Below are 13,582 nucleotides of genomic sequence, written 5' to 3' on the forward strand. Positions count from 1 at the left end.
CGAATAGTTTGAAAGAAAGAAAGATCTCTCTTACCCTTACATTACTTACTCGATCAAACCACCTCACACCACACATTGTCCTCAAACACCTCATTTCCAGCACATCCACCCTCCTGCGCACAACTCTATCCATAGCCCTCGCCTTGCAACCATACAACATTGTTGGAACCACTATTCCTTCAAACATACCCTTTTTTGCTTTCCGAGATAATGTTCTCGACTTCCACACATCTTCAATGCTCCCAGAATTTTTGCCCCCTCCCCCACCCTATGATTCGCTTCCACTTCCATGGTTCCATCCACTGCCAAATCCACTCCCAGATATCTAAAACACTTCACTTCCTCCAGTTTTTCTCCATTCAAACTTACCCTCCCAATTGACTTGTCCCTCAACCCTACTGTACCTAATAACCTTGCTCTTATTCACCTTTACTCTCAACTTTCTTCTTTCACACACTTTACCAAACTCAATCACCAACTTCTGCAGTTTCTCACATGAATCAGCCACCAGCGCTGTATCATCAGCGAACAACAACTGACTCACTTCCCAAGCTCTCTCATCCACAACAGACTTCATACTTGCCCCTCTTTCCAAAACTCTTGTATTCACCTCCCTAACAATCCCATCCATAAACAAATTGAACAACCATGGAGTCATCACACACCCCTGGCGCAAACCTACATTCACTGAGAACCAATCACTTTCCTCTCTTCCTACACGCACACATGCCTTATATCCTCGATAAAAACTTTTCACTGTTTCTGACAACTTGCCTCCCACACCATGTATTCTTAACACCTTCCACAGAGCATCTCTATCAACTCTATCATATGCCTTCTCCAGATCCATAAATGCTACATACAAATCCATTTGCTTTTCTAAGTATTTCTTACATACATTCTTCAAAGCAAACACCTGATCCACACATCCTCTGCCACTTCTGAAACACACTGCTCTTTCCCAACCTGATGCTCTGTACATGCCTTCACCCTCTCAATCAATACCCTCCCATATAATTTACCAGGAATACTCAACAAACTTATACCTCTGTAATTTGAGCACTCACCTTTGTCCCCTTTGCCTTTGTACAAAGGCACATACATAGAATAACCTTACCAACCAGTCAACAGTACAGTCACCTCCTTTTTTAATACATTCCACTGCAATACCATCCAAACCCGCTGCCTTGCCAGCTTTCATCTTCCACAAGGCTTTTACTACCTCTTGTCTGTTTACCAAATCATTTTTTCTAACCCTCTCACTTTGCACACCACCTCACCCAAAACACCCTATATCTGCCACTCTATCATCAAACACATTCAACAAACCTTCAAAATACTCACTCCATCTCCTTCTCACATCACCACTACTTGTTATCACCTCCCCATTATCCCCCTTCACTGATGTTCCCATTTGTTCCCTTGTCTTACGCACTTTATTTACCTCCTTCCAGAACATCTTTTTATTCTCCCTAACGTTTAATGATACTCTCTCACCCCAACTCTCATTTGCCCTCTTTTTCACCTCTTGCACCTTTCTCTTGACCTCCTGCCTCTTTCTTTTATACATCTCCCACTCATTTGCATTATTTCCCTGCAAAAATCATCCAAATGCCTCTCTCTTCTCTTTCATTAACAATCTTACTCCTTCATCCCACCACTATCTACCCTTTCTAATCTGCCCACCTCCCACGCTTTTCATGCCACAAGCATCTTTTGCGCAAGCCATCACTGCTTCCCTAAATACATCCCATTCCTCCCCCACTCCCCTTACCTCCTTTGTTCTCACCTTTTTCCATTCTGTACTCAGTCTCTCCTGGTACATCCTCACACAAGTCTCCTTCCCAAGCTCACTTACTCTCACCACTTTCTTCACCCAACATTTTCTCTTCTTTTCTGAAAGCCTCTACAAATCTTCACCTTCACCTCCACAAGATAATGATCAGACATATATATTTTATTATTTATTTTTTTATTTATTTTGCTTTGTCGCCATCTCCCACGTTAGCGAGGTAGCGCAAGGAAACAGACGAAAGAATGGTCCAACCCACCCACATACACATGTATATACATACACTTCCACACACGCAAATATACATACCTATACATCTCAACTTATACATATATATACACACACAGACATATACATATATACACATGTACATAATTCATATGGTGTACCCTTATTTATTCCCATCGCCACCCTGCCACACATGAAATAACAACCCCCTCCCCCCAAATGTGCGCAAGATAGCACTAGGAAAAGACAACAAAGGCCCCATTCGTTCACACGCAGTCTCTAGCTGTCATGTAATAATGCACCAAAACCACAGCTCCCTTTCCGCATCCAGGCCCCACAGAACTTTCCATGGTTTACCCCAGACACTTCACATGCCCTGGTTCAATCCATTAACAGCACGGCGACCCTGGTATACCACATCGTTCCAATTCACTCTATTCCTTGCATGCCTTTCACCCTCCTGCATGATCAGGCCCCGATCACTCAAAATCTTTTTTCACTCCATCTTATCCCTGGGGATAGGGGAGAAAGAATATTTCCCACGCATTCCTCATGTGTCGTAGAAGTTGACTAAAGGGGACAGGAGTAGGGGGCTAGAAACCCTCCCTTCCTTGTATTTTAACTTAATAAAAGGGGAAACAGAAGGAGTCATGTGGAGAGTGTTCATCCTCCTTGAAGGCTCAGACTGGGGTGTCTAAATGTATGTGGATGTAACCAAGATGAGAAAGAAGGAGAGGAAAGGAACCTGGATGTTGTGGCTCTGAGTGAAACAAAGCTCAAGGGTAAAGGGGAAGAGTGGTGTGGGAATGTCTTGGGAGGAAAGTCAGGGGTTGGTGAGAGGACAAGAGCAAGGGAAGGAGTAGCACTACTCCTGAAACAGGAGTGATGGGAGTATGTGACAGAGTGTAAGGAAGTAAACTCTAGATTGACATGGGTAAAACTGAAAGTGGATGGGTGATTATTGGGGCATGAGAAGAAAGATCATGAGAGGCAAGTGTTTTGGGAGCAGCTGAGTGAGTGTGTTAGTAGTTTTGATGCACGAGACTGGGTTATAGTGATGGGTGATTTGAATGCAAAGGTGAGTAATGTGGCATATATATATTTATTTCATTTATTTATTTATTTATTCATTTTGCTTTGTCGCTGTCTCCCGTGTTAGTGAGGTAGCGCAAGGAAATAGACACACATATATTTACACACATACACAGACATATGCATACATACACATGTACGTATTCATACTTGCTTGCCTTCATCTGTTCCTGGCACCACCCTGCCCCATATGAAACACCTTCACTACCCCTTGCTTCAGCGAGGTAGTGCCAGGAAAATAGACAAAAAAGGCCACATTCGTTCACACTCGGTCTCTAGCTGTCATATGTAATGCACCGAAATCACATCTTACCCACATCCAGGCCCCACAGACCTTTCTATGGTTTACCCCAGGCATTTCACGTGCCCTGCTTCAGTCCATTGACAGCTCGTCAGTCACAGTATACCACATCATTCCAGTTCACTCTACACCCTGCATATATATATTCTTAGTATTATTATTATTACCACGCATCTCTCTTACACTTTCATTACTTACTTGATCAAACCACCTCTCACCACATATTGTTCTCAAACATTTCATTTCCAACACATCCACCCTCCTCCGTACAACCCTATCTATATCCCATGCCTTGCAATCATACAAAATTGTTAGAACTACTGTTCTCTTAAACATAACCATTTTTGCCCTCCAAGATAAAGTTCTCTCTTTCTACACATTCTTCATCACTCCCAGAAGCTTCGCCCCCTCCCCCACCCTATGACTCGCTTCCTCTTCCATGGTTCCATTCACTGCAAAGTCCACTCCCAGATATCTATAACACTTCATTCCTCCAACTTTTCTCCATTCAAACTTACATCCTGACTAACTTGCCCCTCAACCCTGCTAAACCTATTAATAACCTTGCTCATATTCACCTTTACTGTCAACTTTCTCCTTTCACACTTTTTTCCAAACTCAATCACCAACTTCTGCAATTTCTCACTCAGATCGGCCTCCAGTGCTATATCATCAGCAAACAACAACTGACTTTCTTCCTGGGCCCTCTCATCCCAACAGACTGCATACTCGCTTATCTCTCCAAAACTTGCATTTATCTCCCTAACCACTCCATCCATAAACAAATTAAACAAACATGGGGACATCACACACCCCTGCCACAGACCAACCTTCACTGGGAACCAATCATTCTCTTTTCTTCCCACACGTATACATGCCTTACACTCTTGATAAAAAATCTCACTGCTTCTAGAAGCTTACTTCCCACACCATATACCCTTAAGTCCTTCCACAAAGCATCTATCGTATGCCTTCTCCAGATCCATTCATGCAGCATACAAATCCATCTGTTTTTCTGAGTATTACACACACAGCCTTACTTATGGCCTGTGCCTCACATCCTTAAAATATTGTTGGAACTACTATGCTATGATGCTCCTTCTCTTAGAAAAAAAAGAAATCCATTTTTCCCCATATAAGACTTTCATTGCCCTTTCACCTCACCAAACTAAGTATCCATTTATCAGTGGTTACTTTCTGCATTGAACAACAAATAATTTGCCTATTCCCTCTAATTGTGGTTCTTTAAATGTGAAGGACCTACCTAACTTAGTTTAGTTTATATATGATGGGCCTTTTTTTCATTCAGACATACCCATTTTTGGCCTCCTTGGTAAATATCTTTCCACACATTTGTCAGTGTTCCCAGAACTTAAGTTCCTTCATCCACCCTATGACTCACCTCTTCCTCTATGGTTCCATTGGCTGCCATGTTCACTCCTAGGTATCTAAAACACTTTCTCCATTCATTCTCACACTCCAAATACCCTGACCCTTAACCATGCTAAACATAATAACCTTGCTCTTATTCACATTTACTTTCAACTTCCTCCTTTCACATATGCTTCCAGACTCATAACTGCTTTTATCCATTCTCTAGGTGTCATGTGTAATGCACTGAAACCACAGCGGAATTCTTTTTTTTCAGTTTACCTCGAATCTATGAAGAATTCCACCACACAGTAGCAAATGCAGATTATGAGAAAGATCTGAAATGGTGGAGTAATAACCATGGCGTCAATATGCCAATGAACTGGCCATCATTTGAGGTATGTAGTTGGTGATCTTGGATGATTTTGTGCTTTATCTTTTTTTCTTTTTTATCAGAAGTAAGATATGTGATAGACTCTTATCAGTGCTGCTCTTTCATAATTAACAGCTTCAGGATATGAAAGTCTCCTGAAAAAAATTTCATATGACTTAAAGGAAGACTAACATGTTTATTTACAGACTTTACATTTGCTGATTTGTGATTGAAAGGATTTTGTCAGTTAAGAGTGAAATCACCATTGCAGCATGTAAGGTTGATCTTACCAGAATAACATTCACTTTGATGAATTCTTGCATAGAATAATAGAATGCATAATTTGAGTCTATTGCATACACATGGTGTACTGATGAGTTGATATAACTGAATTGGAATACTTTGAAAAATGAAAGTGAAATTAGATGACAGATTTAGTAAGCTTTTTAAAAGGTTGTTACTTAGAAATTAAATTTATGAATTCTCTTCATTAGAATAGCTTTCAATGATTTTGTAAGAATATAGATAACATTTATGATGATGGATTCACCTCACTCCATGTCAGTAATCTGCTCTCAGCTTGCCATAATTGTTGCAAGTTTGCTTCCTTAAGAGTAGAATTTGTATTTGCTTATTTTTTGCACAGCATTTGGCACAACATAAATTGTTTTTACATTAATGGCATGCATTTGACATTCAAATTTGATCACAATTTACAGTTTTCATGTTGGTCTTAAAACTTAAAAAGTTGCATGAGTAGTGTTAAAATTTGTATTTGATGGTTAATGTTTTTCTGTGGTTTTAGTAGACTAATCCCAGTTCCTTAGTGTGATTGTGTGTGAGCTTGCCCAGTCTCCTAGAAAAATTCTGCTGATTAGAGTAAAATGTAACTTTCAGTGAAGTTATACTGAGGCTTCATGTAGAATAATTAAACCAAACTTTATGTGAAGTTATAGTCGTTTTTTATTGAAGGTCATAGTTTCATCCACTATCGCATCCAGGAGTTTTCATGATAACAAATTTCATATAATCACAGTTATTCTATATTACATGCATGGATATCTTGACCGTAGAATCAGGTGTATCAGTTAATAAAATTTGTCTGCAAATAATGTTCTCATGATAGCATGTTTTCATGTTATTGTGTAGGTTTTAAAACTAGTAACAAATTCTTTCTAGGAGATGGAGTAACTAACTTTCCAAGTATGTACATTGTCACAGATGTCACTTGGTAGGTTATCCTAGTTTAACAGTGTTCAAAATTGGGGCAAGTTTGAATGTAGTTTGTGTGAACTAACATGATAAATGCTTCCCATATTTGTAGTTGATGCTTATACAGCTTTGCTTTGTCATCTTGAATCACCAGTGGACCAATACTAGACTTTGTGTGGCACCATTGTGACTTGAATTTCATTTTTCCTGCATTTTTTTTACTTTTTGCCCCTATGCATGTGTGTGCAGGAATATTCAGAAGAATTCCGTGACATTAGCAGCAAAGGCAAGCGCGGTGGACAGATCCCCGAGGGAGCCATCACTTTGTTGAACCAGCGCACCATCAACGATGATTTGCCAGTAATACAGCTCACTGTTTCTCTCATATTGTTCCTTATATCTTGATCAACAAGCCACATTTATTATTTACACACTGACCTAGTACATGTTTCAGCATATATCTAGATTTCCTGGTATTTTCCTTAAATACCTGTAATATTTATTTATTTTTATAATGCTTTGTAGAATACATGTAAGTGTCCATCCTCTGATATAACACAGCCTCATTTCTTTATTCAGTTTGATTCTTGTATACATTCCACATTCAAGGTACCATCTAATCAAGAGTTTTTTGTACTATTAACATATGTCTGTATGTGTTGCTGTCCTAGGCCCGTCTTTATTCACTTCTGCCATTTGTCAACTTTCAGTGATCAGTAAATTCAAATGAAAATGTTTCTGATCCCCTGTATATGCCTCCAGCTGTCCAGTTCCCCTCCTGGTTTTTCTGAAACTTAGATACTGACCCTGCCACAGACCCTGACATTGTGGAGTACATTAAGAAACTCCTAGCTTACTGGTGCTCTTTATCTTCTCCTTAACTGTTTAGCTATATTCTTTCACCCAGTTATGAACACAGGATTGCTTTGTTGCACCAATTTCAGTCAAAGATAATAGTATGTAATTATATAATCATAACTAGATTATTTCATTAAAATTAATTCTTAACATGTCACCTGTCTTATAGGAATATTTTCTGGGATACTGTGTTGTTTAGTATGGTTAATGTATAATGTAATATGAAATGGTACGAGATTGTATAGTATTCCAGTAGATATATATTATCTGTTGCACTTGGTCTGAAGTAATGCTTATAATCTTTGACTAATATTCTAAGCTCATAAGCAGATCTCACAAATTAAATCAATTATTAGTTTGCCTTAACGCTTCTTTGAATTCTAATTGTGAACAGAAAATCATAATTGTTGCCCTTGGTCACAGCTGATTGCTCTACCCGGGAGAAGTGAAGATTAAATTCTTTTCTCCATACTTTTCATAATTTTTTTTATTAAAAGATAGCAGTTTCTCTAATCTTTACCATCTTTTCTTCTTGCCTTCTTCATCTGTCTTCTTCATGTGTACATACTAAGTCAACTTTCATTCTTTTCATGTATTATTTCTCTTTTGTGTAAACTGGTGGCATGTGCCTCAACTTTATGACAGACTAAACATTGAACACTTTTGCAAGTATTCAAGTGTTGCTGGGTCTCTGACACTTAAAGGTTGTGGAAATGGTTTGTTGCAAAAATGCTTTGGGATGATTCTGCATGCAACAACATGCTTTACGGGCAGGAAGTTTTGCACATAAAACACATAAGTATTAGAACCCTATGTGATTTCTCTATTTGGCAACAAGACAGAGACTAATTTGACATGTGTGAAGTACAAGGCACCTCTAAGAATTTCATTGGGTTTTTAATGAAATTTTATTCCATACATCATTTATATTTTTCTTAAAATCCTAATGATGAAAGATTATATATCAAGCAAAGAAAGTGGAATGTTATTTACTAAGCTTGTCACCATTAAGTAAGGAAAAGCTGTGGGCAGTAAGTATATGTATGGCTAGCCCAAAAGCCTCGAGGCATGATTTCAGGTAATGTAACAGGAATTTACGTGGAAAATGATAAAAGTACAGACTTACAAGATTTTTCTTGATTTTGAACAAATTATATATACTGCAGCAAATTTGTAACATTGTGCTTAAGTTTGAATGTGTATTGATTCAAAAGTAGGTATTGATTCAAAAGTACATGATAGAAACTGAAGAAATATTTCCCATTACTTACGTTTCTCGGCATATGTGATCAACTTTGTCCTGTTTGGGAAAAAATGGATGGCAGCTTCACAAGATTCATCAGTTAGGCCATAGTTTGAATAATTTCAGATGTAGAAGCTGCAAAAACATATTTTTTTTGTGATGAATTTGTTGGAATTCTCATTTCCAGAAGTTTAGTTTTTTCTTAGCTCAAGACTGATGGCCAAGTGTGTGTGCATTCTCTCTCTCTCTCTCTCTCTCTCTCTCTCTCTCTCTCTCTCTCTCTCTCTCTCTCTCTCTCTCTCTCTCTCTCTTGTCCTGTTTGGGAAAAAATGGATGGCAGCTTCACAAGATTCATCAGTTAGGCCATAGTTTGAATAATTTCAGATGTAGAAGCTGCAAAAACATATTTTTTTTGTGATGAATTTGTTGGAATTCTCATTTCCAGAAGTTTAGTTTTTTCTTAGCTCAAGACTGATGGCCAAGTGTGTGTGCATTCTCTCTCTCTCTCTCTCTCTCTCTCTCTCTCTCTCTCTCTCTCTCTCTCTCTCTCTCTCTCTCTCGGATTACATTTATTAATCTTTCAGTGTACATTAGTGTAATTTTTTTATTACATTGGCATCAGTTACTTATTACCCATGTACATCCTGCGGTCAAGGTTTTATTAAGGATCTTATGACAACAGGACAAGACTGAGTGCACAAAGATTGCTTGTTCTGTGTGACCAGTAGTAACCTGGAAGAAAAGTTTAAACCAAATGATTTAAGTGAAATAGGGCATAGTTCAAAGCCTTAACTGGGGAAGACTTAATACAAAGGGAAGAGATTAAGAGTTTGAGAATGGCACTCCATGATTGTACCCTCAATATGTTAACCCCAGCACCTACTTCTCCCCGTCATCGTGGTCCACCTATCCCTTACTCATACCCTCCCCACACAATGTGCCCTTTTGTATCCATTCAAATGCCCATTACCTGCCCCAACCCACGCCCAGTGGTATCCCCACAGCCCCTCCTAAACTTCATCATGTTCACCCTTTCCCTCAGCCCCCTAACCTGCTAACACACACACACACACACACACACACACACACACACACACACACACACACACACACACCCCCCCCCCGACTCCTCTCACCCTCACCCAAACTCCCAGTCCCGTCTCTCCACTACAGCCCTCCCTCACCCAAATTCCATAACTTCCTCCAAGTTTATGTCACATATCAACCATAGGTCCAGCTTTTCCCTTCTTTCCTTGAAGGAGACTGTTCCGTGATTATGGGTGACTCGCTGGGCAGAAATGTGGGTAAACACTTGGTGGTAAATTCAAGAGCTAAGAGAATAGTCCACTTCTACCATCGTGCCAGAATTTCTCACATTAAACTAAAGGTTGAAGATATTAAAGTACCGACTAAAAAGTCATGTTTAGTAGTAAATATTGGGAGCATCGACATTTACCATAAAAATTCCAATTCAGAAGCTATCGTAGAAGAATACAATAAGCTGGTTGGTACCCTTAAAGACAGATAACATTGTTACAGTTGGTGCTCCCCTGTAACTTAATTTAGGTAACTACACCCTAAGTAGAGTGCTAGGCGTAAGTGAGAGACTGCATCACTTGTGCATGGATGCTAACATTGGCTATTTAAATCTCTTGCTCTAATTCATAATATACAAGTAACTATACAACAGAGACAGCATTCAGTTCGGCAGTAAAGGGCTAGAACTCTATGGTGTGTGAATCAAAGATTAGATTCCTTACAGTTATACAGGAATTTCTTTTTTCTTTTTGAACCCCATTAAAGGTCAGTTTGTTGACATCCAATGGGTGATTGAGGTCAGGTCATATTACATGTAACATGAAGGAGGTCAGGTTTAATGCCCTCCACTCCACTAGACATCGATTTCAGGGATGCAGGTCATGGGGGCTCATCATACTCAGGTCTAAAAATAGCCAGTCACCAAATCATGCCACTAGTCTCCAACAGAAATCACTCAAGTAAATTAAATGGACTTTACATTAATATAAAATTCATCCGAAATAAAATAGCTAAATTGCATTGTTTGGTAAACAGTGAACATGTTTATATCATTGGTTTAACAGAGACACTTCTGAACATGAAAAACAATGGTCTGATTAGTTACTTCAATCCACCGGACCACAAATTATTTGTAAGGGACAGAGACGGTTGAGGAGGCAGACTTGCACTGTATGTAAAATCTTACCTAGTCCCCATCTAAATTTAGATGGCAACGTCTGATGCTGTTGAACATTTGTGTGTTCAGATTAGCGCAGAATCTTCCAAACTTTAACTTTACATAAGCATCATTTATAGACACCCAAGTCAGCCAGCAGATAGTAACAGTCATGTGTAAGAGTTTACGGTAGGCAGTAAAGGATAAAGATTCGATCACTATTGGGATTTTTATCTTTGGGAAATCAACTGGCAAACTATCTCAGGTGTAGAAAGTGAATCTGCTAGACTTATCAACTTTGTCAAAGACAATTATCTCTACCAAACCATCACCGAGCATGTGTAAGCCGGGAGGTGGGATGACGAAGTAAAGCTTCTGATGAAAGAAAAAAGAGAGTTGTAGGGTCAGTACTTACAAAGAAGCTGTGCAGAAGATAAGGCAATGTATAAGACAAAGTGAGAGGAGGTTATGTCTAGAGGAAAAAGGGACGAATAGTAGTTAGTGTCAGCTACTATTGGCAAACTTCAGGGAGAATAAGATGTTTTAGGAGGTTACCAGTGTGAGAAAAACAAGAAAAGATTAGCACATTAGTGAAAGGACCAAATTGGAGTGTAGTAACAAGCAGTGTTGTGTTGAAGAGGAGATGGAGTGTGAATTTGAAGGATTTTGTGCTCTATCTTTTATAGTGACCCACTTGGCCCAGGAAAATAACATGCCTCAGTCGAGGCTATTCACACCTCAGTCAAGGCCATCTCAGGTGAAAGAGAAAAGTTATAGAGAAAGAAAGTAGATATTAATCTGGCCCATTCAAGTTCTTGTAGACCTGACTCTTCAAGGATGAATCATTCTGTGAAGAGGGATGGACAAAACAAGGAAGGGTATTCTACAGCTTAGTTGTTCAGGAGAAGGAGGCACTGTAACAGCCAATCCTTGAATGACCAGTCTTCGTACACAAGCTATGGGAAGCAGTAGCCAAGTTCATGACACGCGTCCAGACTTTGGGGATGGGGATGTGTAGACAGTGTACGAGAACATTGGCCAATGTAATACCTGTAGAATAGAGAGAGCAACAACATTGCAGTATACAGAAATTGAAAAGCGGATATGCCAGAATTAATGAGGTGGAAGACTTTGGTTCCACTCTGGTTCATAGAGAGGTAGAGGATAGACCACCCCAGATGTCTGAGCAGTATTCCATACTTGGACGAATAAAACCCCTGTGGATATAAAGCAGCTGCCAGCAACAAAAATAATTACGGCTCTAATACAGTACTCCAAAGTTTTGAGACGCAGGCTGTGTGATCATTATGTAAGGTTTGCTGGTTATAGTGGAAGATATGGTTATGCCCAACATGTTTGTATATTATAAGGAGGTTGAATTTTGGTGCTATGAAATTGAATAGAGGGAAACAAATCCACTCTTATTCTGTAGCCTCTGAGGCAAGGTCCTGGAAAACTACTTTCTTCCAATCTTGTTCAGTTGTCATCTCCACCTGATGTTATTGTAGAAGTATTACTCATGAGGCAAAGTCCTTTATCCATAGAAAGTTTCATAACTTTTTTCACTAATGGGTGTTTTTAGTGCTGAGAATACTTTAGTGGTTATTCTTGTGGTAAAGCCTCTTTTTTCATCTCTCTCTCCTTTGTGGACAAAATTAGTCTCTCATCATAAACATTCTCTCATTCCTTGATGCACTTACTCATTGTATAATATTTTTGTTTGCTGTCCAAAACAACATTCACACACACACACACACACACACACACACACACACACACACACACACACACAAATCAGTGTGTGTGAAGGAATGCTCTTTCTGGTCTATTTTGCTTTTTCATATAAACCAAAACTTTTGTTTCGTCTTGGAAACATGCATTGATGCAGCATTTCTAAATGAAGGGAAACCATTCAAACCTCTCTAGCTATCATTCTGTAGCTTTTGCTTAAAGTATTTTAGAAGCCTTTGAATCTCCATTTGCATGTCTTCAAGCATTATGAATCTTGGTTTTCTCCTTGATCATCCACATAGTTTTTGAAGTGCATATCATCGATGATGTTTGATCATCCTCATCATGAGACTGTCAGAAATCCTGTGATGTTGCTTTTCATAGACTTGATCTCTAAGCTTCCATTGATTGGCTCTTCTCCAACCTTGTGTTGTATCTCTGTTCCGTTGATTGAGCAACCCAGATCAAGAAATTGAAAAAACACAGAAAAACTTCACAAGCAAAATTGATGCTTTGGAGCACATGAGCTGCCATAAGAGATTGAAAAAATCAGACTGTTTATTCAAGAAAGGAGGAGGTAGAAATACTTGATGATTTATGAATGGTAGCAAGAAAAAATGCATGAAAAGTAACATTTGTAATCTGAAAGCTTCCCATCTTGGAAGATACAGAATTATCAAGAGTGAAAAAATTCTTGGGAACATACCTGGAAGATTTTTGTCTTTTTTTCATACTTGATCACCATTACCCATGTTAGCAAGGTAGCATCAGGTACAGACACAGAGTTTACATCCACTCACATTCATTCTCTTGCTGACTCATGTAATGCACTGAAACCTCAGCTCCCCATCCACAACCAGGCCCCATGGACCATTCCATTGCTTACCCTGGAATTTCACATGCCCTGATTCAGTCCATTGACAGCAAGTTGACCCCAGTTTACCACATCGTACTAGTTCACTCTGTCCCATGCATTCCTTTCACCCTCCTGCATACTCTGGCTCCAATTGCTCAAAATCTTTTTTCACTCCATATTTCCATCTCCAATTTGTTCTCCCACTTCTAACATATATCCTCTTTGTCTTCACTGGTTCTCTCCATATGTCCAGACGATTCCAGCACACCTTCTTCAGTTCTCTCATCCACACTTTCTTTTTTATCACCACACCTGTCTTTTACCCTTTCAT

General features: G+C 39.2%; 1 protein-coding gene across 12 annotated transcripts in view; it reads left to right on the top strand.

Moving 5' to 3' along the window:
- The window catches only part of Synd (protein kinase C and casein kinase substrate in neurons protein Synd), a 322,204-nt gene that overhangs the window by 285,469 nt on the left and 23,153 nt on the right, over positions 1 to 13,582 (top strand). For 8 of the 12 annotated variants that reach the window (XM_071656541.1, XM_071656540.1, XM_071656539.1 and 5 more), the window contains 2 exons: positions 5,062 to 5,182; positions 6,619 to 6,729. In XM_071656541.1, coding sequence (XP_071512642.1) covers positions 5,062 to 5,182; positions 6,619 to 6,729 — 232 coding nt within the window. The remainder of the gene's footprint in view (positions 1 to 5,061; positions 5,183 to 6,618; positions 6,730 to 13,582) is intronic. The other 4 variants (XM_071656551.1, XM_071656548.1, XM_071656549.1 and 1 more) reach the window with 1 other exon arrangement.

This window comes from Panulirus ornatus, chromosome 63 (genome assembly GCF_036320965.1).
Source record: "Panulirus ornatus isolate Po-2019 chromosome 63, ASM3632096v1, whole genome shotgun sequence".
Taxonomy (NCBI): domain Eukaryota; kingdom Metazoa; phylum Arthropoda; class Malacostraca; order Decapoda; family Palinuridae; genus Panulirus; species Panulirus ornatus.